The 24,368-nt window shown below is 37.5% G+C and overlaps 1 protein-coding gene and 1 long non-coding RNA gene across 2 annotated transcripts in view; both read right to left on the bottom strand.

The window, feature by feature from the left end:
- Window positions 1–24,368, bottom strand: part of LOC125799091 (uncharacterized) — a 515,567-nt gene that overhangs the window by 28,133 nt on the left and 463,066 nt on the right. The window lies entirely within an intron of this gene.
- The window catches only part of plxna4 (plexin A4), a 459,159-nt gene that overhangs the window by 4,078 nt on the left and 430,713 nt on the right, over window positions 1–24,368 (bottom strand). Inside the window, exons 29-31 of the mRNA XM_022671791.2 lie at window positions 19,590–19,759; window positions 8,793–9,005; window positions 595–745 (exon numbers count right to left, since the gene is read on the bottom strand). Of these exons, the coding sequence (XP_022527512.2) occupies window positions 595–745; window positions 8,793–9,005; window positions 19,590–19,759 (534 nt within the window). The remainder of the gene's footprint in view (window positions 1–594; window positions 746–8,792; window positions 9,006–19,589; window positions 19,760–24,368) is intronic.

The raw sequence follows: 24,368 nt of genomic DNA, 5'->3' as shown, positions 1-24,368 counted from the left end.
TCCCAATATCCAACTAAAGAAAACTCTTGCTCTTCCTTTCCTGGGCTGATCCTGATGAGTGCCAGTTTTATCATCATAATGTTTTTCATGGTCTTTGCACTCGACTCCACTTGAGGAAACTTTCTTTCAAACTTGAGTGACCTTCAAGTATTTCTTTTCTTTACTTAGTTGAGTATTTCTTGCTTCTCATAATATAGATTAGAACATTACTCAAATATTCACTATTCACTGTATACCTGTAACTCTACCTCTTCACTACTTTACTTTAACTGATGCTCTCAAACACTTTATTAAGAGGCAAGAAATTCAAGTAATTAACTCTTGATGAGTTCAGCACAGCTGTTAACTGAAAACCTGAACTCCAGGTGACTCCACCTCATAAAACTGACTGAGAAAATGAGCATCTAAGCAAGAGGTGCTACTCTGAATATGTATATAAAATAAAATAAAAACATATTCTGGTCTTTTTGTCTACTAAATAAATCCATATTTTTTTCTTCCTAGTTTGGAAGACTGTATTATTAGTATCTACAATGCAAAACATTTTTAAATAATGAACAAACATAAAAACAATGAATTTAAGGTGGTACGTACCTCCTCTGCATATTTTCCCACGTAGGAGTAGATCTCACTGAGGGAGCTCATGGTGTTGAACTCGTTCATATGCATACGGGACTGCTCGGCCAGGTAAGCGTTCATATCCTGGTCGCTGATGGCAGGCATCTTATTGATGTCTGAGTAGTATCTGTAAAAACACACACAAACACACATGATTGTTAATTATAGATGTCTGCTGCAGGTTCAGAATTCAAGGAGACTTTATTGACATTCACATCACATGTGGTACATGAGGTGGAACAAAAATAAAATCAAATAAAATCAAATAAAAAAGTTATACCATATTTTTTGCACTATAAGGCGCACTTAAAGTCCTTTTATTTTGGCAAAAAACATCAGTGCTCTTTTTTAAAGCAGTAAAGCCACTCCACTGAAGTTGTTATTAAAGTGTTATTAAAGAGTTTCAGTTTAGTTCTCCAGCATTATTAGCATTAGCTGCTAACACTAGCTTTTTGGCCATCCACTGGTGAGTATTATCGGCTTGTAGCCTGCTGCTAACCCCGGCTAGCACTGCTGCTAATTAACATTAGCTGCTAACGGAACTAAGCGCTAGCTCTTTTGCTGTTCAAAGGTGAGTATATTGGACTCATGTTAACACAAGCTACGTGGGACGAACCGCTAGCTAATATCACCCTGGCTTACTGGAACACACAGGGTTCTTCAGTGTAGCACTGTCAGATGGCATTAACCGCTAAAGACTAGCAGTTAGCTGCTAATGCTAATGCTACAGCTTTAGTGAAATCTAGAAATGTTAGTTTGCTGTAAATTAACGCTTTAGCACTTTACTGACCCAAATAAACAGTTTTCAGGAGAGAAATCTGTGTAGATTCACATCCAGCATCCAGTTTTTGAATTACAGTTTTGTTTACTCAACTTAACCTAACTTTTCTGCTGAATTAGAAGGAAAACATGGCAACATCCCTGTTCCTACTACTAGTTACTGTACTTGTGTCACATAAAATGCACCTTATAATCCGATGAACCTTATATATAAAAATATGGTAAAGATACAAGGTATACGGGAGAAACCGCTAGCTAATATCACCCTGGCTTATCAGAACACTCAGGGTTTCTCAGTATAGCGCTGTTGGCTGGCATTAATCGCTAAACACTAGCAGTTACATGCTAATGCTAATGCTACAGCTTTAGTGAAATCTAGAAATGTTAGTTTGCTGTAAGTTAACGCTTTAGCAATTTACTGACCCAAATAAACAGTTTTCAGGAGAGAAATCTGTTTAGCACTCTGTTTAGAAATCTAATCTGATTTTTTGAATTATAGTTTTGTTTACTGAACTTAGCTAAGTTTTTCTGCGGAATTAAAAGGAAAATATTGGTGACACCCCTGTTCCTAATATTCGTTACTAGTGTCACATAAAATGCGCCTTATAATCAGGTGAAAATAGACCAGAAAATAGACGCTTATAGAAAAGATGTTAAATAGACACCATATAGTCAGAAAAATATAGGAAAAAGATAAATACACATAATACAGAGAGAGAAGGAAAGTAGCAGCAACATCCAGAGAGTCCAGAGAGCATTTTTACACGAGCAGCATGTATAAGTAGTGTGGGAAAAGTGTCAGTGTTGTTTTAAAAAGATAAAAATACGACGTCAGGAATATGACCTACTGTATTTTCACTTTAGCACAATAAAAAAAGACCCTTTCTTCAGGCAGCGCTTTAGGGAGGAAGCGTTGCAAAGAGCAACAGGCAGAGAGTTTGACTGACAGCTGTCTTGACCCTCAAAATCAATCTTACATTTACTTTCACTGACTGCACGTCTTCAGCCGGCAGCGGATGGCAATGACTGTTAATGAGCTGATGTCCTTGAAAAGCTGCTTTAGAGGCATCAGCAAAACCTATAGGATGCCAGGAATACCTAAACTGTACTTAACACAAGTGTGCACGTAAACACACACACACACACACACACAAAAACACACACACGCCGGCATGCACGCAGCCTTCTGTCTTCAGGAGGCTCAAAGCAATCAGTCACTGTCAGCAGCAGCTGCAGTGTCACCGTCAACTCTTTAATTAAGGCAGGTCATTTACATTTTTAATTCCTAAACTGTGCCAACTTGTGCGCAACACAGGGTGTGTGTTTGTGTGCGTGTGTGTGTGTGTGTGTGCGACCCCTGCGACCACCTTTGGTGTCAGATGTGATGCTGCAGTGCGCCATGAGGCTATCATCATCAGCAGCAGCAGCAGCAGCGCTGACCGAGAGAGTGTTCAACATGAGAAACAGACAGTGGAACACAAAGCACAAGACTCTGTAGCCCCTCTGTAGCACAGTTAGACACAGTATAACAGTAGTTTTATTATAGTTTTGTAGATAGTATTAGTTTTGACTACCTTAAAATTACTTAAAATTACTTTTAAATCTTTTCATTTTCTATTTAATATGAATTCTACCAGTCAGGTTAAGATTAAGGAGCAGTAAAGCCACTCTAACGCTGAAGTACATCATTAAAACAGTGAGTTTTCAGTAAAGTTTCTCTCCAGAACCAAGGCTAGGTGCAGCAGCATTAGCATTAGCCGCTAACTGCAGCGCTAGCTCTTTCGCCATTCAGAGGAGATTATATCGAACTGTAGTCTGCGTGTTTGCATTGTTAAAACAAGCTAGGTGAGACAAACCACTAGCTGGAACCAGAACACTCAGGGTTCCTCAGTCGAGCACTGTTGGGCTGCATTTACTTTAATGCTAATGCTGCTGCTCCCAGCATTAGTACTGGGGAAACTTCACAAAAAAACTAACCCTTAGACAAAATATTGGAAATCTAAGCTTACTGTAAATAAATGGAAGCACTTTATTCACCCAAATAAACAGTTCTTAGGAGAGAAATCTGTGTAGATTAACATCCAGTGCTCTTTTGACTTTAAAAAAATGTTTTTTGTAAGAATTACAGTTTTGTTTCTTAGGTTTTTTCCCTTGGTGACACCCTAGCCTAACCCACTTCGATGTAAGCATCCTTAATAATGTCGCCTTATAATTTGATGTGCCTTATAGTCAGAAAAATACAGTACTAGTAATCAACTAATCTACTGTTTTGTTTTTGATCATCAAGAGCTTGACTTTCATCACTGGACAAAAATAAACTATAAAGTTTTAGATATACCTACATATACTGTACATTATAGTATATCCTGTATGACTATTTGGCCACCATTGGCAAAACAACACACTTGATCTTTTTTATTAATAAAAAGTAGCTAATCAAACCAAAAAGTTGTTATCCGACCATAAATCTTGCACTTTCTTTAGTGCAGAACACTATGAAGAAACTTCAGGGGAAGTGTGGAGGTCAAGGGAGGTGCCCAAACTTTCACACTGAATTTAATACTAAATATAAATGCTGTAAGAGGCTGTTTTGGGTTGATACAGGACTCAAGGCTAACCTGTTGATAATTGCTGTAGAAATGACCCTATGGATGGAACACATCGTAACGAGTGTAAGCGGTAGTAACCTCTCGCCAAGAAAATGGAAACCAACTTGCTGACCGGATTTTGTTGATGTAGAGTTTGATAGAACATATTTATTAATGATATGTTCACACATAAGTAGCGTGATGTTAGTGAGGTTTTGGAAAAAAATTATATACATTCAAGTATATAAAGACAGGAAAGTTAGACTTGTTCCTGCAGCCTCCTTCAGAGAATGGATTACTTCAGTTTTGACCTTCAACCACATTATTTCTTTAATGCTTCTCTTATTGGTTTACTTTTTTTTTCTCGAACTGCTGCTGATGCTGTAGCATTGCCGAGTAGCATCACAGCGCTAACGCTGGGAGGAAAGCACAGCGACTCGGTTCTGATGCATCAGCTCACAGACGCAGACTTGTGCTGCTCCACATCACCCTAGAGGTGATGAGGGGAAAGAGCGCCCACCATCTACTGTACTGTACCCACTCAGAGAGAGCAAGACAAAGCAATTGTGATCTCTTTTAGGGCATGACCGGGATTCGAACCATAGTAGGAAAGCACTTTAAATTGTTGGACCACTCGGTTCATTATCCGCTTGGCTTGCATGCAGGGTGGTTATGCTGGAGTAAATTACCATACACCAGTATGAGCATGGTGCTTGGCCATCATGATTGGCCTCTTTTCTGTCTGGTTAGGTTATTGTATGTCTCTGATATACTGTAGCTCACGTCTGACTGACCAGACGAATCCTCTGCCGCACAATAGAGCTTGTGTGGAGCCACACTTATTCCTCCACAGTCGTCATTGTCCACTGGCTGGAGCTACTGTGGTACACTCCTGTTATTCGTGCCAGAGGCAAGATTGGTTCGGCACTGCCAAACAGTCATGCTCCATACCGAGGCAATCAAAGCAACCATTTATCTGCCGCTGTCAGAATTACAGCTACAGGCCTCTCTATGAAATACGCGTGAAGCATGGTATTGATTTCAGTTACAAACAAACAATCAAGCAAATAAATGGGTTGCGTGTTTATTCCCAGCCCCCTTTGTGTCAGGGTCTTATTTACTGAGGCCACAAATAAAATTAAACAAAGAAATGCGGAAATAATAATAATAATAATGATAATAATAAAAAAAAGCACTTTAGTAACCCCCAGGGCACGCTTCTTTTTCAGAACGTACAGAAAAGAACATGGTCAGTGGTAGCTACTACCTGCATGCAGCATTATGAACAATGCCCTCAGCATTGTGATACCATTCTGATACCGCCCCCACAACCCCCCTCCACCCTCCTAATTTTTTACAATCGCAGGAAACAAATTCCCAAAGGCGAAAGCAGTCAGAGCAAACACTTCACAGCGTCTCTCAAACCTCCATCTTTTATTAAACACTACCCCCACCAAACAAACATAATAAAAGTCTCATTTTAACAAATTACCGAGCACTCAGGCTCACTCTCTCGGGTTACGGCTCTCCCTCATCGCTGCACGCTGTGTCTATTAAGGTCAGCACAAAACCATCCATTTCCACAGTTCTGTTTTTTTTCTATTTGTGTAGAAACACACCGGTCATTTTTCTTCCAACTTTTCGTCTCCCAGCATCTGTGTGTCGCGTGTGTGTGTGTGTGTGTGCGTCAGGCGCGCCCCCTCGTTCTACTGTAGTACATTACGTACAGCCGTCCCTGGCAGCTACCATTTACTGCAATTAAAGCCCTTGAATTATAAGAATCCAATCACTCTACAAGTGCTATTAGCCTGATGAGGGATAGTGTGTTAGCACATCATTAGTCTTCTGAAGCACACCACCCCTTCAACACACACACACAGATGCACACACACAGAGACACACACACTCATGCGCTTTCTTCATGAGTTTTCCATTTAACCCCTTACCCTGCAGGCATATTACTCAGTTACTAATAATTGATGCAGACTAAGGCCCAGGCCCAGCGTTCAGTAGAGTAGTAAAGCTACTACTTTCTTTCTTCCCATGTAGAAAGAGGAATTGAATTCATATTTTTTAACCCACAGTGGCCCACTAGCTTTATAAAAGATCCCCCACCATCTAAGACTGATAACCAGACTCCACATCAGTTTGGCTCAATAAATCTTTACAATTTCTGAGTTTGTATCAGATAAAAATGACAATATCAAGGTTGGTTGTTCACGTTGTGCTAACTAGCTTTAAAAATATTAGAATATATTGTTTAAAATGTCAGATGTGAAGAAATGTTTGGAGTCCCAAATGTGGAGCGAATCTTCAATCTTCAAAACTGTTATTTTAAAGCATCAGTAACTTAAAAGTTACTTTGAAGTAACTTAGTTACTTTTAAAATCAAGTAATCTATAAAGTAACTAAGTTACTTTTCAAAGGGGTAATTAGTAATAAGATTACAGTAACTATGCCATCACTGATCATCATGCACCCCTACCCCCTTTTCATCCATCCATCCATCCATCCATCCATCCATCCATCCATCCATCCATCCATCCATCCATCCATCCATCCATCCATCCATCCATCCATCCATCCATCCATCCAACTAACCAACCAACCAACCAACCAACCAACCAACCAACCAACCAACCAACCAACCAACCAACCAACCAACTATCAATCAATCCATCCATCCATCCAACCAACCAACCAACCAACCAACCAACCAGATAGCAACATAATCCCTTAGACAGAATTATTAAGATCCTCACAGTTGTATACATATATATGTTTGTCTCCTTGTTGGTCTGTATAACCTGTCTGTCCTGGTTTTTGCCTGTTTGTCTGTATACATTTATGGAGGTATATTACCCATACGAAAATCTGCACAGAACAGCTGAAATAACATAATTTATCACTTCTAATCAGTTTTGAAGCATTTCTATTGGTCCAATAAGGAAGCCAGATTAAAATGATAAAAAAGGAAAAACAGCAACAATGAGTACTACATATATATATATATATATATATATATATATATATATATATATATATATATATATATATATATATACAGTTGTGGTCAAAAGTTTACATACACTTGTAAAAAAACATAATGTTATGGCTGTCTTGAGTTTTCAATAAGTTCTACAACTCTTATTTTTCTGTGATAGAGTGATCGGAACACATACATGTTTGTCACAAAAAACAGTCATAAAATTTGGTTCTTTCATAAATTTATTATGGGTCTGCTGAAAATGTCACCAAATCTGCTGGGTCAAAAATATACATACAGCAACAAAATTTGTCAATTTTGGTGATGTAGCGAGTTGTGTCAATCAAATTAGCTTCATGTCATGGCCTCTTCACTTCTTGTAAGTGATTCTGATTGACTACAGCTGTTGACTTCTCATGAGCCCATTTAAATAGGGCTCATTTGACCCAGTGATTAGACTCAGCTACAAAAGCTACAATGGGAAAGTCAAAGGAACTCAGTGTGGATCTGAAAAAGCGAATTATTGACTTGAACAAGTCAGGGAAGTCACTTGGAGCCATTTCAAAGCAGCTACAGGTCCCAAGAGCAACTGTGCAGACAATTATACGCAAGTATAAAGTGCATGGAACAGTTGTGTCACTGCCACGATCAGGAAGAAAACGCAAGCTATCACATGCTGCCGAGAGGAGATTGGTCAGGATGGTCAAGAGTCAACCAAGAATCACCAAGAAGCAGGTCTGCAAGGATTTGGAAGCTGATGGAACACAGGTGTCAGTCTCCACAGTCAAGCGTGTTTTACATCGCCATGGACTGAGAGGTTGCCGTGCAAGAAAGAAGCCCTTGCTCCAGAAAAGGCACCTTAAGACTCGGCTGAAGTTTGCTGCTGATCACATGGACAAAGATAAAACCTTCTGGAGGAAAGTTCTCTGGTCAGACGAAACAAAAATTGAGCTGTTTGGCCACAACACCCAGCAATATGTTTGGAGGAGAAAAGGTGAGGCCTTTAATCCCAGGAACACCATGCCTACTGTCAAGCATGGTGGTGGTAGTATTATGCTCTGGGGATGTTTTGCTGCCAGTGGAACTGGTTCTTTGCAGAAAGTAAATGGGATAATGAAGAAGGAGGATTACCTCCAAATTCTGCAGGAAAACTTAAAACCATCAGCCCGAAGGTTGGGTCTTGGGCGCAGTTGGGTGTTCCAACAAGACAATGACCCAAAACACACATCAAAAGTGGTAAAGGAATGGCTAAACCAGGCTAGAATTAAGGTTTTAGAATGGCCTTCCCAAAGTCCTGACTTAAACCCCATTGAGAACATGTGGACAGTGCTAAAGAAACGGGTTCATGCAAGAAAACCATCACATTTAGCTGAACTGCACCAATTCTGTCAAGAAGAGTGGTCAAACATTCGACCTGAAGCTTGCCAGGAGCTTGTGGATGGCTACCAAAAGCGCCTAGTTGCCGTGAAAATGGCCAAGGGACATGTAACCAAATACTAATGTTGCTGTATGTATATTTTTGACCCAGCAGATTTGGTGACATTTTCAGCAGACCCATAATAAATTTATGAAAGAACCAAATTTTATGACTGTTTTTTGTGACAAACATGTATGTGTTCCGATCACTCTATCACAGAAAAATAAGAGTTGTAGAACTTATTGAAAACTCAAGACAGCCATAACATTATGTTTTTTTACAAGTGTATGTAAACTTTTGACCACAACTGTATATATATATATATATATATATATATATGTAATAATGTGTCCTGTATGTACTATAAACACACACACACACACAGACATTAGCCTCATCTCACCTCTCCACCCAGCTCTTGTAGCTGGGTATGTCCTTGGCATACAGCAGCTTGTTGGAGGGCGAGTCCTTGCCCAGCCGGTGCTCGGATGTAGAGCAGGAGTCCATGAAGGTCTGCGCCACCACGGACAAACACGCATCCGTGATGCTGCTCTTGTGAATGTCGAACACGAACTGAGGGTTCTTGATCACGTTCACCCAAAACCTCAGAGGTAGGCTGAGAAAAAAACAAAAAAGAGGACACATGAGACAATGTTCTTAAAATGTTCTAAAACACTAGATCACTGCCACACCAATGACTAATAATGATAGAACCAGTAATAACATCGTTTTTTTTTAGCTCTGTTGGCACTTTTATAGTGTCTGTGGAATGTTTTGTCCAATCATTTAGAAAAGCATTTGTCAGGTTCGACACTGAAGTTGGGCATGATGAGACGACATAGATGGTTGTTAAGGGGCATAAGGCCTAGTCTCATAAGGCATAAGTCTCATTATCCCTCCTCTACCAAACTTTACACATTTGGTGTCGACACAAGGCAAGCAGACATCTGGCAGCCTACTTTACATCAGCTTTGTTGGAAACTTATTGAGAGGATTTTAAAGCCATTTATAGCCATAAGAACACTGTAAGATCAGGTTAATGTTAATGTTCAGAGCTTTAATAGAGATTAAAGCTAGTTATAAACGCCACTCAGACTCAGATCAAAGCTAAATAGATGGAGCTCCATCACTCCAGAGAATGGAGATACACCCCTGCTCTGTAAAATGTTTGTGCGTATGTTTTCTATGTGTGCAAATAGATGATGAGTGCACTTTTAAACATAAAATTCTTTCTTTATGTATTTTAAAATATTTTACTTTTATGTTGGACTGCTTTTATGTTACATACGCTTAAGTCTTTTTTTTTTTTGCTTTTCCTCTATAATTAACTAACATCAACAAATTAAAAAATCATTATAATCAACAAAACACATGTAAATAATTACATTAAGTAAAACATTAGGATTGCTGACAAATGAAAAGATGATTAAAAAAATAATAGATAGTAGAGAGTGGGGTTCAAAGGCCAAAAATAATATTGTGATATTTCATGGTTTTTTTTTTGCGATAATGACAAAAAATGTAATATTTAATTTATTAAATTAATTAAAATTAAAATTTTATTATTGCATACTATATGATATGGCACCCCTAACTGAGATATTAAAAATACAAGAATTTTATCAGATTTGTAACAGAATAATAATCAATAATCCAGAATGGCATGATACTAATAATAATGAACTCCAAATGTCCCATATATTTAGGATTAAAGTAAAATAAATAATACTGAACAGATATAATCTACAGTCTCTAGTAGATATATAATGGGAAATAAGAACAGAGTGAATTTTTCTTTTGCTAAAAACAGTACAAAAAAGTAGTAGCCTGATGTGATAATTAGAAGTAGGAGATAAAGCACAATATTTTAGGATATAATGTGTACACACAAACATCATTTTAATAAATAAACATCTTAAAAGTGCCCTGGATGTTCCCAACAGGCTGGGTCTTCATGACATTTACACATTTCAGTGTAATATCACACTGTTCAGCACTGAAGGAGTCTCAGTGTCAGGCTGACATTAGTGTGAAATATCAGGTTGGAAATACAGTGATATGCTCAGCATTCATCACCATATCCAGATTATAGTCATTTTTATTATAGGGATATTTTAATAAAGTCAAAAAAGCTTTTTTTCTTCTGATTTAACAAAAAATAAAAAATAAAATAATAAAAAAAAAACACCCAGAAGAGGCCAGACTGACATATCTGTCAAACCTGTTTAACAGCTCCCAAATTAAGTATGAAGATTAACCATAATCGAGCATCCATTACTAAAACCCCTGAACACATGAACACAATCCATTAGCTGTAAGAACCAGAACTTCCCGTAAAGACACATAATCCAATAACACCCTCACCACCTGGAAATAAATCAGAAACTCAAGTTTCTACAGGTAACGTGCTTAAATTCTGGCATGCTCCCCCACCAACTGCTGAAGGCGATGTAATACCACAAAAAAGGTCACCCAGGGTCTAAGCTGAGGTGAGCAGCGCTACTCTTCCATAGAGATATACTGTATAACAGGTTATATTACTGCTACAGAGATTATACAGTGAAAATATTAGTGTTGTGTATTACTGTTGTGTAACTATGGGGCTCGGCCAACCATTATTCCCCAGCAAACCTGTGAAATAAATGGGCGTTTAATGGAAATAAGTGAATTTGGCCGGCAGGGCAGCTCACAACATCCAGCTACTACAACCACGCAGAGTTAAGCTGCTTAGAGATCATCTAGCTCCTGTCAAAAGAGAGATTTACCAACTGATATATCAGAAACAGGGCTTCCTGACATCGCACGGACTACTTTTAATGAATCAAAATCAAGAGAGACAGGAACAAGAGATTCAGTACAATATAAAGGAATCAATCCAGTCTAACAAATTGGATTTTAATACTGTATGCAGCTCAAGAGGAAGATGGATGATCAATCAAACCAAAGTTATAAAGGCATAAAGTTATCCAAAAGCAGTGTGTAAGACTGGTGGAGGAGAACATGATGCCAAGATGCATGAAAACTGTGATTAAAACCCAGAGTTATTCCAGCAAACATTGATTTCTGAACTCTGAAAACTTTATGAATATGAACTTGTTTTCTTTGCATTATTTAAGGTCTGAAAGCTCATTGTTATTTCAGCCATTTCTCATTTCCTGCTATAAATAAATGCTCTAAATGACAATATTTTTATTTAGAATTTGGGAGAAATGTTGTCTGTCATTTATAGAATAAAACAACAGTGTTCATTTTACTCCAACATATATCTATAAAAAGCAAAATCAGGGTAACTGATCGAGAAACTTGTTATATATTAAATAATATATCACAATCACAACTTTTTGTAATTTTACCTGATATTATTGTTTTATTATTTTGTTATTTCATTTTCTATTATGTCTTATCTTAATTGTTAATTTAACTTTATTTTTACTGTGTTTTCTCCTCTTCCATTGTTCCTTTTTTGCTGGTGTACCTTCACAGTGAGACTGAGACGCACAAAAGCGCTGCGCTGTTAAGATACAAAACATTTCTCCCAAAACACACCCATGATTAATTAAGAGAACTAGTACATGCCTTTTTGCACGTTTCAAGCTGTGCAAGGCGTTTTATTTGCACCCTTCTTATACCAAAGACACACCGACACACTCTAATTCAAGCTATGTGATACGCAACTGACCAATGCCCCAATGAGTAATGCATGAATTATACTTTTAAAATAGTTTACTCAAGTTTTCTCAAGTACTGTTATTAAAATAGAGATGTTTCTCTATTGTAAGAGTGGTTTTGCTTTTACAGCAGAATTACAGAATTTGTTGAAACTGCAAACCTGCAAAGATACACCTCTTGCTTCAATTGCTGCTAGTTGTCTTTGATTTCATTTCGCTGCAGCAAAGTAGGAACATGTGCAAAATGAGCTTTAAAATGATTTCCTGCGTGTACATGCACGCTGTGCGTTTTGCTGAATGAAGCGGCGTGAGTTTAAATAGAGGAACGGAAGGCTTTGCGCTGCTATATCTGAGCGCGTGTTAGCTGAAGGCACTTTGCTGACACGACTCATATTGGCTTGTTTGTATCTGCTGGCTGCCCTGCACCTTTGTGCCTGTCTAAAACAATAAACATATACACGCCTGCTTTATTCCCCAGCCTGTTCCTGCTAAAGCGAATGGAAATGTTCCAGGTAGGCCGTCCGTTGCATGTGTGTATGTATATGTGTGTGTGTGTGTGTGTGTGTGTGTGTGTGTGTGTGTGTGTGTGTGTAAATGTGTGGGGCTCAGCATTCTCCTTTGCAGTGCACTCATTAATTTTCTGTTTTTCTGTTTTTTTTTGTCATCAACAGCAAAAAACCCTGTGAAAAATATATATAATTAACTGTACTTAAAACATACTGAGAAATGTCTGCTGCAAATATACTAACAGATGTATGTACTTACTTAAAATATATTAAAAGTACATTAATAGTATGATTTCTTTAGATGTTTGAAAGTGATTTTTTAAAAGTACAATATAGTGTATTTAAAAAAATATACTACTATGAAGTACACTTCTAAAATACTTGCAGTATTTCCAAATATATTTTTGTACATTTTTAGCAAAATGTGTTAAAAACAACAGTAGTTACAGTAGTTCACTTAAAGTGCAATGCATGATGTAACTTTTTAGACAGTAAATTAAATTACTACATTTATAAATAAATTTATAAATAATTGTAAATAAATTGTAGTACAGTATATTAAAATATATTTTTATACCCAACAAAGTATACTAGAATTAAGTGTGCTACTTACAAAAGACAGGAACAAGAAGCATATCTGTACTCTAATGTAAATATAGATCACATATATTTAACATCAATTATTAGTACATTTCTAATATACCTGGTGTAAAATATTGATACAGTTGTAATTATTATTATTATTATTATTATTATTATTATTATTATTGTTAAATATATTATAATTTTACTTTAAGCATATTTAAAATATGGGGTTACATACATGAAGTAGTTTAAGTATGTTTAAATGTTAATTACGTATACTTAAAATCCATTTTAGTACAGTTAAGTACACTTAGCACAATTTAAGTAAGACTTTTGTACTATTTATTTTTATACAACTTAAGTGTAATAAGTACAATTTTTTAAATATAAATATAAATATACTGATTAATAATGTGGCTACAAGAACACTTTAGTGCACTGGAGCATAATAAGGCTTAGTATACTTTAATCTACTTTTTTCACTGGGAAAAAGAGGCATGAGTTCAAAGCCATAATCATGAAATCAAATGTTTATTATAATGTAAATATATTTAACATAAATCCTTAGTACATTTCTAAAATACTCGATGTATAATAATAATGATACATTTGTTTTTATAATTAAATATATTTTAATTTAAAAATATATTTAATTTAAAATATAGGGTTACCTACATGAAGTAGTTAAAGTATGTTTAAATGTTACTTAAGTATATTTAAAATAGTTCCATTTTAGTACAGTTAAGTACACTTAACACAATTAAAGTAAGACTTTTGTACTATTTATTTTTATACTGTAATTAAAGTATAATAAGTACAAAAAAAAGTTGTTCCATTTTCGCACTCTTTAAATATATTGATTAATAATAAAGTGGCTACAAGAACACTTTAGTACTTTAGTGCACTATAGCATAATAATGCTTAGTATACTTTAATCTACTTTATTTTTTACTAGGGACAAGAGGCATGAGTTCAAAGCCATAATCATGAAATCAAATGTTTATTATAATGTAAATATATTTAACATAATTTTTTAGTACATTTCTAATATACCCGGTGTATAATAATAGTAATACAGTTGTAATTATTATTAAATATATTATAATTTTAAAATATATTTAAATTAAAATATTACATTACCTACATTAAGTAGTTTATATATGTTTAAATGTTACTTAAGTATATTTAGAATAGTTCCATTTTCATTTTAGGACAGTTAAGTACACTCAACACAATTTTAGTAAGACTTTTGTACTATTTTTTTATACTGTAATTAAAGTATAATAAGTACAAAAAAAAAAAGTTGTTCCATTTTCGCACTCTTTAAATATACTGATTAACAATAAAGTGGCTACAAGAACACTTTAGTACTTTAGTGCACTATAGCATAATAATGCTTAATATACTTTATTTTTCACTAGGGTTTATAGTATAAGGATGAAATGACACTGAAGCAATGAGAAAGGACACTGCAGTGAAGAGGACACTATATAAAGACTGCAGCAAAAAGACACATTCAGAAAGAAAAAAGAAAAAGCGCTGCATTCTTTTGCATTATCCCACGTATGAATCTGGAAGACTATGAGGGATTATATAATTGCAATCAGACAGATATAATCATCATCATCATCATCCTCACAGCAGTGTAGGAAAGTGCTGTACACTGCTGGCGATCAGAGCTAGCCTCCAGTAGCACATATATCATCTCTAGGGAACAGAAAGCGAAATGAATGTGGCTGCAGTTTCGCCCCTTTAATAAAGAAACAAACGCTTTTAATCTCCTCTAATGGCTCCGTCCTGTGGGAAATATGAATTATGAACTATTTGGAATATGTTTTTTATAAATAGAAAGCTAATGCAAAAAAAAAAGGATGGCAATATACTAGATTTTTAATTTATTAACTGACGCCGAGCTGATTGTCTGGAGGGCACAAAAACTAAGATGCACAAAAACACACACACAAAAAAAACAACTGCAATAATAATATAAATAAAAGTTTTCCAATACAGGTGTTGTTTTACATGGTGAAACATCACTGTTTTATTATTGATGGCGATGGTCAAAGCCAGATCTACACCAAGAGCTCTTAGAGCTTCCAGTACGGCTCGGCTCGAACCTCCATCACTCAAAACACACAGAAAACAGACATCCAGACTCTTCTCTGTGCTGCACCAAGGTGGTGGAATGAACTTCCACTGGATGTCAGAACAGCAGAGTCACTCACGGTCTTCAAACGTCGACTGAAGACACATCTTTTCAAAGAGTTCCTAAACTAATAATAATAAAAAAAAAAGTCTACAAACTAGCTTTGGATATCTTAAGTAACTTTGAAGCACTGTTGTAAGTCGCTCTGGATAAGGGCGTCTGCTAAATACCATAAATGTAAATGTAAATGTAAATTCTTCTTCTTATTATTATTATTATTGTGAGAAAGTTTTTATTTGTAATGAACAATAAACTTTTATAAATTTGATAGCACTTTATTTTAGAGATCGCTAATAACTGGGCAATAATATGTTTTCCCAGAAAATCTTACGGCACTTCATGCTTCCCTGTACTGACAACTTTTATTATGAGATGTGGTAAGATTTCATTTTCCAGCAGGACTTGGAACACTGCCCACACTGCCAACAGTACCAATTGGTCTATATATATTATCCTTAAATTAAAAAAATGTGATCTCTCTGTGTGCAAAACATCTACAGTATATAATATATGAGTTTCACATTTTGAACTGAATTACTGAAATAATGTAACTTTCTTAATAATGTTCTAATTTTTGAGATGAACCTGGACGTCTGCTATGTATACAGGGAGTAAATAAAGTAGTATAGATCATTGTGTAGAGGTAAAAAGTAATTTTTACTCCAGAAAAGTTTGAATAACCAACATTTTCACTTAAGGGCGGCACTTTGGCTTAGTGGTTAGCACGTTCGCCTCCCAGGGCACTGGGGTCTTGGGTTCAAGCCCCTATCTGGCTGGAGTTTCCTTGTTCTTTATGTTCCTCCCACAGCCCAAAAAACATGGAGATCAGGTAAATTGTATACTCTAAATTGCTCAGAAAAAATGTAATACTCAAAATTGATCTGGTATTTATGTAAGTTAGGTATGTATATGTGTGTGTGTGTAAATGCTGTAGTGCCTGATGCAGTCCTCCAGGTGGACGGTGGTTTCCAGTTGAGAGTACGCTGTGCACTATTGGCTGTCACTTTTTACCGATGAGTGTGGATGAGTGCTGCATATAAATGGTTGTGTGTAAAACATATAATTGTAAAGCATCCTTGGGTTTCTAGAAAGGCGCTATATAAGTTGAACTTCATTAATTCTTTATTTCATTCATTCATTCATTCATTCATTCATAAGTAAAATAACAATGTTTTTTATTGGCAGCAAGGTGCTTCAAGCCTGAGCTCTCAGAGTCATCCAGCTCGATCCAACATTTGAGAATCTTTTAGGCTAAAAACTTAAAGCTAAAAGCTAAAAAACAGCTAGCTTTAGAAAAACAAGAGCATATAATGAAAAACACTTATCTCCATTTTTGTCGATTTTTAGTTTACTACATAATTTGAACAGGCAAACTGTCCCTTTACACTGTGGTTTCTTTTCTGATTTCTTAATGAACGGACCAATAGAAACAAAATTCAAAATGACCTGAAATAAACTCCTTTTTACATTGACTTCCATTGAAAGTTTACAAGGTTTTGACAAAGCCTCACAATGAGTGAATTAAGACTCAAATCAAGCTAAAATATTTTGTTTTCTAGCTTAAATTTCTACACAAGTATCAGAATAGCTTGACTGGTGACTTTTTGTGTTTATTTTGAGTTCAAATGACTTAAAATAAGGTGAAAATCCTAAGTAAGACTTACATTTATAATGCTTAGTAAGACTAAAAAAATAGATCAGGGCAAGAAATAAGATTTATTGATTTGAAACTAGATAATTTCACTTGCTAAGATTTCGTTTTTTTTTTTTTTGCAGTGTGGAGATAAGTGTTTTTCACTGGACAGCGGCGATATGATTTGGTGCTCATGTATTGCTTTAACAGTCAGCAGAGCTGTTTGTACCCAAAGACGAGGCTGAGTCGGATGTTTTTATTTTTGCACAGCAGCTCAAGATGGAACCTTTCCTCACGCTGTGAGAGACATTAGCTGTCAGCAAAAAAAAAACAAAAAAAACAGGCCGGCAGAATATTAGTCTGGAGGAAGACGCACTCCCACACACAATAAAAAGCAATGACGCAGGGCTGGCATTAGGCTGATGTGCGCGACGGGTGTTCGCGATGAAAAATGACTAGTTAACATTTTGCCATTTCTTTTGCAAGACTGATTCCATTAATGTCTAATCTGAGCGCGGCCCTCTGCGCTCTTCCCAAACACTTTAGATGCTCACGAACGGCCTAATAAGGCACTGAAGGGGAGATGGGGAGAAATTAGGCTCGTAAAACTGAGTAAATAGAGCCGATCCTCCTCCCTCTGCCCTGCCCACACATCAATTTTAAACCCACTACCACAGCCCTCGTGGTCCTGCGAGGAGGAGGCTGAGTGATGCATGGTGAGACACTGGAGTGGGGTAGAGGTTAATGAAGGATTACCACTCTTACACTGAGCTTTCTCTCCGTACATCCGCCCATCCACCCATCCACCCCTCCTTTAGCCCTTCTTCTCCTCTCCTCTTCCCTCTGTCTCTCTTTCCCTCTGCTCGATGTTTGCCCACGCCCGCCTCCTCCTGTCTGACGTTACTGGAATCTAAACTGATAAGGTGAAATCTGTCTGGAGACAGATGTTATTGATTTGCTACCTGCTTATCACCAGCATGGTGAAAGCACTGATGTTCTAGGGTGAGTGCAACGGTTTCAGAGGGACTGAACATAAATCAATCGATATACAGCTTGAAAATGATGAGTTTCTTCTTTGATTTTTAATCAAAAGAAAGATGGATGATCACAAGCCATCAAACCAGCAAAAGCTGAACTGCTTAAATTTTTGAGCCAGGAGTGACAAAAAACAGTAAGTTATCCAAAAGCAGCGTGTAAGACTGGTGGAGGAGAACATGATGCCAAGATGCATGAAAACTGTGATGCTGTCAAAATGTGTATACTGTAAAATGTATACTATTAATTCCATCCATTTGGCACCCAACATCAGGACTCTATCTTGAACTCTATATACTATAATTCATGCTAGCTTTTTAATGAGCAGACTGGGCATTGTTCAACTTCACTTACAAGATAACACCTCACAACTTATAGAGCTACGGGCTATGTTCCCATGCCAGTTCCAGAGGTAAAATGTCTAATTCTTAATCTGTATACTGCGCATTTCTAGCGCAGAAAAACAGACCAAAGAGTCTAAAAGCGGAGAGAGTGCGCATTTCTAGCGCAGAAAAACGGGCCAAAGAGTCTAAAAGAGGAGAGAGTGCGCATTTCTAGCGCAGAAAAACGGACCAAAGAGTCTAAAAGCGGAGAGAGAGCGCATTTCTAGCGCTGAAAAACGGACCAAAGAGTATAAAAGTTGCCGTAATTAAACAGTTTAATATTAAGAGACATCATGAAATGAAACATCGATTTGAAAAATCTTAGTTTACACAACACTGTCAAAGATAAAGATAGTAAGTCAAGTAAAATGGCGTGTAAATGAAAGTAATCAGGAAAAAAGTATTATTTAAAGTGGTATATTTCATTATTTGTTTTATTACAGAGTCTGTGGCCCGTGACTTCAAATATATTTCTTCTTTTGGCCGCCAACAAAAAAAGTTTGGACACCCCTGGTATAGAGGAAGGGAATGGGCCCTAGGTGTAATCCCAGACGTTAGTTGCAGAATTATATATTATATTACTATATTATATTACTACAAAGCATGACAAACACATGAACTGCATGTCTTAATTTCCTTCGGGATAAATAAAGTATCTATCTATCTATCTATCTATCTATCTATCTATCTATCTATCTATCTATCTATCTATCTATCTATCTATCTATCTATCTATACAGGCAACAACTGACTATAAGGCGCTGTTGTTCACGGTACACTGTATAACATGATAGATTTACACAAAAAGATGTTACATAAACTTTTTGTATTAAATACTATTTAAGCATTTAAGTAGGTTACGTGCACAAATAACATTACGTGCTTGTTTTATTGAGTTAGTAAAGCACTTTTATTTATTTACAGTCGACTTAGATTTCCAGGTTTTGCTTAAACTGGTGTGTTTTGGCAGCATTAAGTTTGTTAGCACATAAACCAAAGCGTGCAAAAAAATAGTAGCGTCTTATAGCCTGGAAAATTGCAGTATAATAACAATTATGGGTAATTTTGTTGATTATTAACCTTTTATCATAAGCATTACACTTCTACGGATAACTCAGTTGTGTGTGTTTTTGTGTGTTGTGTTGAGGGGGAGATGTTATATAACAGCATGAGTGGGCACTCACCAGTTGCTCTTCCACGTGTGTCGGACGTGTGGGTCGTGGATGCTGTGCTTATCAGCCTGCTCGTCCAGAAAATCGAACATGTACTTGATGGCGAGGGGGAGGGCACTTCCTCTGTGCGCCGTGCTGAAGATGGTCTCAAACAGGTCATCTACAAACTTCTGCAGCGTGCCCTGTGGAGACACAAGAGAGAGAGAAAGGGTGAGTAAAAAAAAGTGTATTAAAAAGGATTTTAAAGCATTAAAATACATTTTCTGAATCAGTTTCTCTGATTTTGCTATTCATAGGTTTATGTTTGAGTAAAATGAACATTGTTGTTTTATTCTATGAACTACAGACAACATTTCTCCCAAATGCCAAATAAAATATTGTTATTAAGAGCATTTATTTGCAGAAAATATAAAATGGCTAAAATAACAAAAAAGATGCAGAACTTTCAGACCTCAAATAATGGAAAGAAAAATAAAAAAAGTTCAATAAAGTGGAATAACCCTGGTTTTTAATCACTGGTTTTCATGCATCTTGGCATCATGTTCTCCTCCACCAGTCTTACACGCTGCTTTTGGATACTTTCATGACTTTACTCCTGGTGCAAAAATTCAAGCAGTTCAGTTTGGTGGTTTGACGGCTTGTGATCATCCATCTTCCTCTTGATTATATTCCAGAGATTTTTTAATTTTGTAAAATCAAAGAAACTCATCATTTGTAAGTGGTCTCATTTTTTCCAGAGCTGTATATAAAGCTTATATATGTGTTCATACATCTGAATTAATTGACTAGAAGGGTTGTCCACACTCATTGCTTTCTGTAGCTGCAGTAAAGCACATAAACAGACATTTCAGTGCCTTTAAACAGCAAATCCAGCACAGACTTATCTTCACAGTAGTCTATTTACCTCAAACCTCTTAAAAGCAGCAGCCTAAACATCCGTGTGTGTTACCTGTCAGCGAGCGTGAAAACCACCGTGGCCTTAAGCCTCCGTTTTTTGGTGGGGAAATGAGTATTTTACGGTTCACGTTTAATACCAGCCCGGAACAGGTGGTGAATCTGCCTAAGCTGCTTCTCAAGGCTGGATTAGAGCCCACACTGCACCACTGACCCTAATTTCATTTAATATTGTCAACTTTGAAGAGACGCGAAGTAGAGAGAATCTAATCCACTGAGATAAACAGATAGGAGCTGAGGCAGGAAGAAAGAGGGAGAGAGATAATGAGGAATCAAAGAGAGAGAGAGAGAGAGAGAGAGAGAAGGGAAAGTGAGAAAAGGAGAGAGTGAGGAAGGAGAGAGTGAGAAAAGGAGAGAGTGAGGAAGGAGAGAGTGAGAAAAAGAGAGAGTGAGGAAGGAAAGAGTGAGAAAAGGAGAGAGTGAGGAAGGAGAGAGTGAGAAAAGGAGAGAGTGAGGAAGGAGAGAGTGAGAAAAGGAGAGAGTGAGGAAGGAGAGAGTGAGAAAAGGAGAGAGTGAGGAAGGAAAGAGTGAGGAAGGAGAGAGTGAGAAAAGGAGAGAGTGAGGAAGGAAAGAGTGAGGAAGGAGAGAGTGAGAAAAGGAGAGAGTGAGGAAGGAGAGAGTGAGAAAAGGAGAGAGTGAGGAAGGAGAGAGTGAGAAAAGGAGAGAGGGAGGAAGGAGAGAGTGAGAAAAGGAGAGAGTGAGGAAGGAGAGAGTGAGAAAAGGAGAGAGTGAGGAAGGAGAGAGTGAGAAAAGGAGAGAGTGAGAAAAGGAGAGAGTGAGGAAGGAAAGAGTGAGGAAGGAGAGAGTGAGGAAGGAGAGAGTGAGGAAGGAAAGAGTGAGGAAGGAGAGAGTGAGAAAAGGAGAGAGGGAGGAAGGAGAGAGTGAGAAAAGGAGAGAGTGAGGAAGGAGAGAGTGAGAAAGGAGAGAGTGAGAAAAGGAGAGAGTGAGAAAAGGAGAGAGTGAGGAAGGAGAGACAAGGGAGATCATTAGCATAGAACAAAAAAGATAGGAAAGATAGAGAGAAACACGAGATAAGATCCACAGTGTGGAAGAAGAGAGAAATGGGAAAGAGATGGAGGAAGGAAAGAGAAGGAGAGAGAGAGATATAAAGTAATTAGATAACAATAAAAAGAGATGCAGTGGAAAGAGAAAAAAATGGGAGAAAAAAGAAATGGGAGAGAGATAGTGGGAAAGGAATGAGAGAAGGAGAGAGAGAAAGTTGGAGTGTGAGAAAGAGAGAGGAATGGAGAGATATAATGAGGAAGGAGAGAAAAGGAAGATCATTAGTGGAGAACAAGACATGAAAGGAGACATAGTGTGGAAAAAGAGCGAGACGAGGAACAGAGGAAAGAAAGGATAGAGAGGGGGACACTGAAGAAAGAGGGAGAATGTGATTGTGAGACAGCAGAGGAGAGAGAGTAGGATGGTAATGTAGAGAGAAGTTAATGAAGGACAGATAGAGAGATAGTATAGATGAAGAGAAAGATGAAGAGAGAGATAATGAGAAAGGAGTGTTAAAGAGAGAGAGATATAGAGATAGGAAAAAAAGAATAAGAGGGGTAGAGGGTGTGAAGAAAAACAAGATGAAGAGAGAGCAATAAAGGAGAGAGGGAGGGGAAAGGGAAAGAAATGTCAAAAAGAAGAGATGTGAGAGAGATAGAGGGGAAGGAATGAGAGAAGGATGGAGACACTGACTAAGGAGAGAGGAGAATGACATCTTAAGACAGGAGTGATGGAGAGAGAGGGTAAGGAAGGACAGAGAGAGATAGTATGGATAAAGGGAGAGATGGAGGGAGAAAGTGAGAAAGGAAAAGGTGAAAGGGAATAGAGAAAGAGTGAGTAAGGAAAGAAAGAGAGAGAGAGAGAGAGAGAGAGAGAGAGGAAAGAGAAAGAAATGTCAGAAAGAGGCAATGGGTTGAGAGATAGAGGGGAAGGAACGAGAGACAGAGAGAGAGAGAGCGAGGGAGAGAGAGCGTAAGGAAAAAGAGAGGAAAGAAGGGATGAAATCAGGATGTGTAGTGTTTGTGTGGAAGCAGAGAGAGCAGTAGTGAGTGCAGTAGAACAGGTGTGCACAAATACAAAAAATAATATAAAATCCTATTTAGTTTGAACAAGAAGCGAGAGAGCACATAGAGAGAGAGAGAGAGAGAGAGAGAGAAAGAGAGAGAGACACTGAAGAAAGAGGGAGAGATAGTAGAAAAGAGGGAGAGCGAGAGAGAGAGAGTAGGATGGTAATGTAGAGAGAAGGTAATGAAGGACAGATAGAGAGATAGTATAGATGAAGAGAGAGATGGAGAGAGATAGTGAGAAAGGGGTGCTGAAGAGAGATGAAGATGAAGATGAAGAAAGAGCAATAAAGGAGAGAGGGAGGGAAAAGAGAAAGAAATGTCAGAAAGAAGAGATGGGAGAGAGATAGAGGGGAAGGAACAAGAGACAGAGAGAGAGAGGGAGAGAGAGCGTAAGGAAAAAGAGAGGAAAGAAGGGATGAAATCAGGATGTGTAGTGTTTGTGTGGAAGCAGAGAGAGCAGTAGTGAGTGCAGTAGAACAGGTGTGCACAAGTACAAAAAATAATATAAAATCCTATTTAGTTTCAACAAGAAGAGAAGGAGCATGGAGAGAGAGAGAGAGAGAGAGAGAGAAAGAGAGAGAGAAAAAGAGAGAGAGAAACAGAAAACCCTGTTAGCTGACAATCACAGCCGTAATTCTGCCGTGTCCCACATTCCCGACAGCTTATCTTTTCCCTACGAAGATGAAAATACATATTTCCTGCTTGGCCTCGTGTCGCTGCAGTGACGGAGACAGGAAGCTGAAAGACGGGGATACTGGAGCGCTGGAGAGGAGGAGAGGAGGATGAGGGAGGATGAGGGGGGGGGTGGGTTCTGACAGATGTCGTCCAGCGTGACGTCTGACATCATCATTACTTGCCTGGGAACCAAAGCGAACGGTTACGGCCATTTTCGAGACATGCGCACTTCTGAAACGTGCCCTATCAGCCTCCAGCAGGCGCAGGCAGCAGCAGCTACGCCGCCTGATTGCCTGGTCAAAGGAGACAAGAGCGTTCCTCGATGAAATTAGCGGCTTTAACCGCGTGCGGAGGGAGGTGAGAAGAGGGAGAAAGCGAGGGAGCGCAGTAGGGAAGAGATTAAACAGGTAGGGAGTGAATAAAAGTGAGGGAAGATTGGGAAATAGGTATTAAACCCCGCTGTGTCTTTATTATTCAAAGGGAGAGGAACTGACAGAGCTCTTATGAGAAAACTCCAGCACTCCTGGAAGACTTTAAAGTGTACTTTAAATTCACTATATTTAAAATTCACTAATCCTGTTAAACTTTGCTAGTTTACACACACAGTTGTGGTCCCAAGTTTCACAAGTTTTCATTTTTATAGTATTATTATTTCAGTAATGCTTATTAGTTAGTTAGTTGGTAACTATTTTTGTGCCAATGAAAAGAGGATTGGACCTAACCAGCAAAGTTAAAAAGTCAAAAGAAAAGAAGCAGCTCTGGAAAAATTTAAGAGAATCAGTTTCTCTGATTTTGCTATTCATAGGTTTATGTTTGAGTAAAATTAACATTGTTGTTTTATTCTATAAACTACAAACAACATTTCTAAATTTCAAATAAAAATATTCTCATTTAAAGTTCCTAAATTAATATTTGGTGGAATAACCCTGTTTTTGTTTGATCACAGTTTTCATGCATCTTGGCATCATGTTCTCCTCCACCAGTCTTACACACTGCTTTTGGACAAATTCAAGCAGTTATCCAAAGCAAATTGGTTTGATGGCTTGTGATCATCCATCTTAATTTTTGATTATATTCCAGAGGTTTTCAATTT

Source organism: Astyanax mexicanus, chromosome 2 (assembly GCF_023375975.1).
Source record: "Astyanax mexicanus isolate ESR-SI-001 chromosome 2, AstMex3_surface, whole genome shotgun sequence".
Taxonomy (NCBI): Eukaryota; Metazoa; Chordata; class Actinopteri; order Characiformes; family Acestrorhamphidae; genus Astyanax; species Astyanax mexicanus.
Note: the sequence above shows the minus strand (reverse complement) of the source record. Positions and strands in the feature narration are given on the sequence as shown.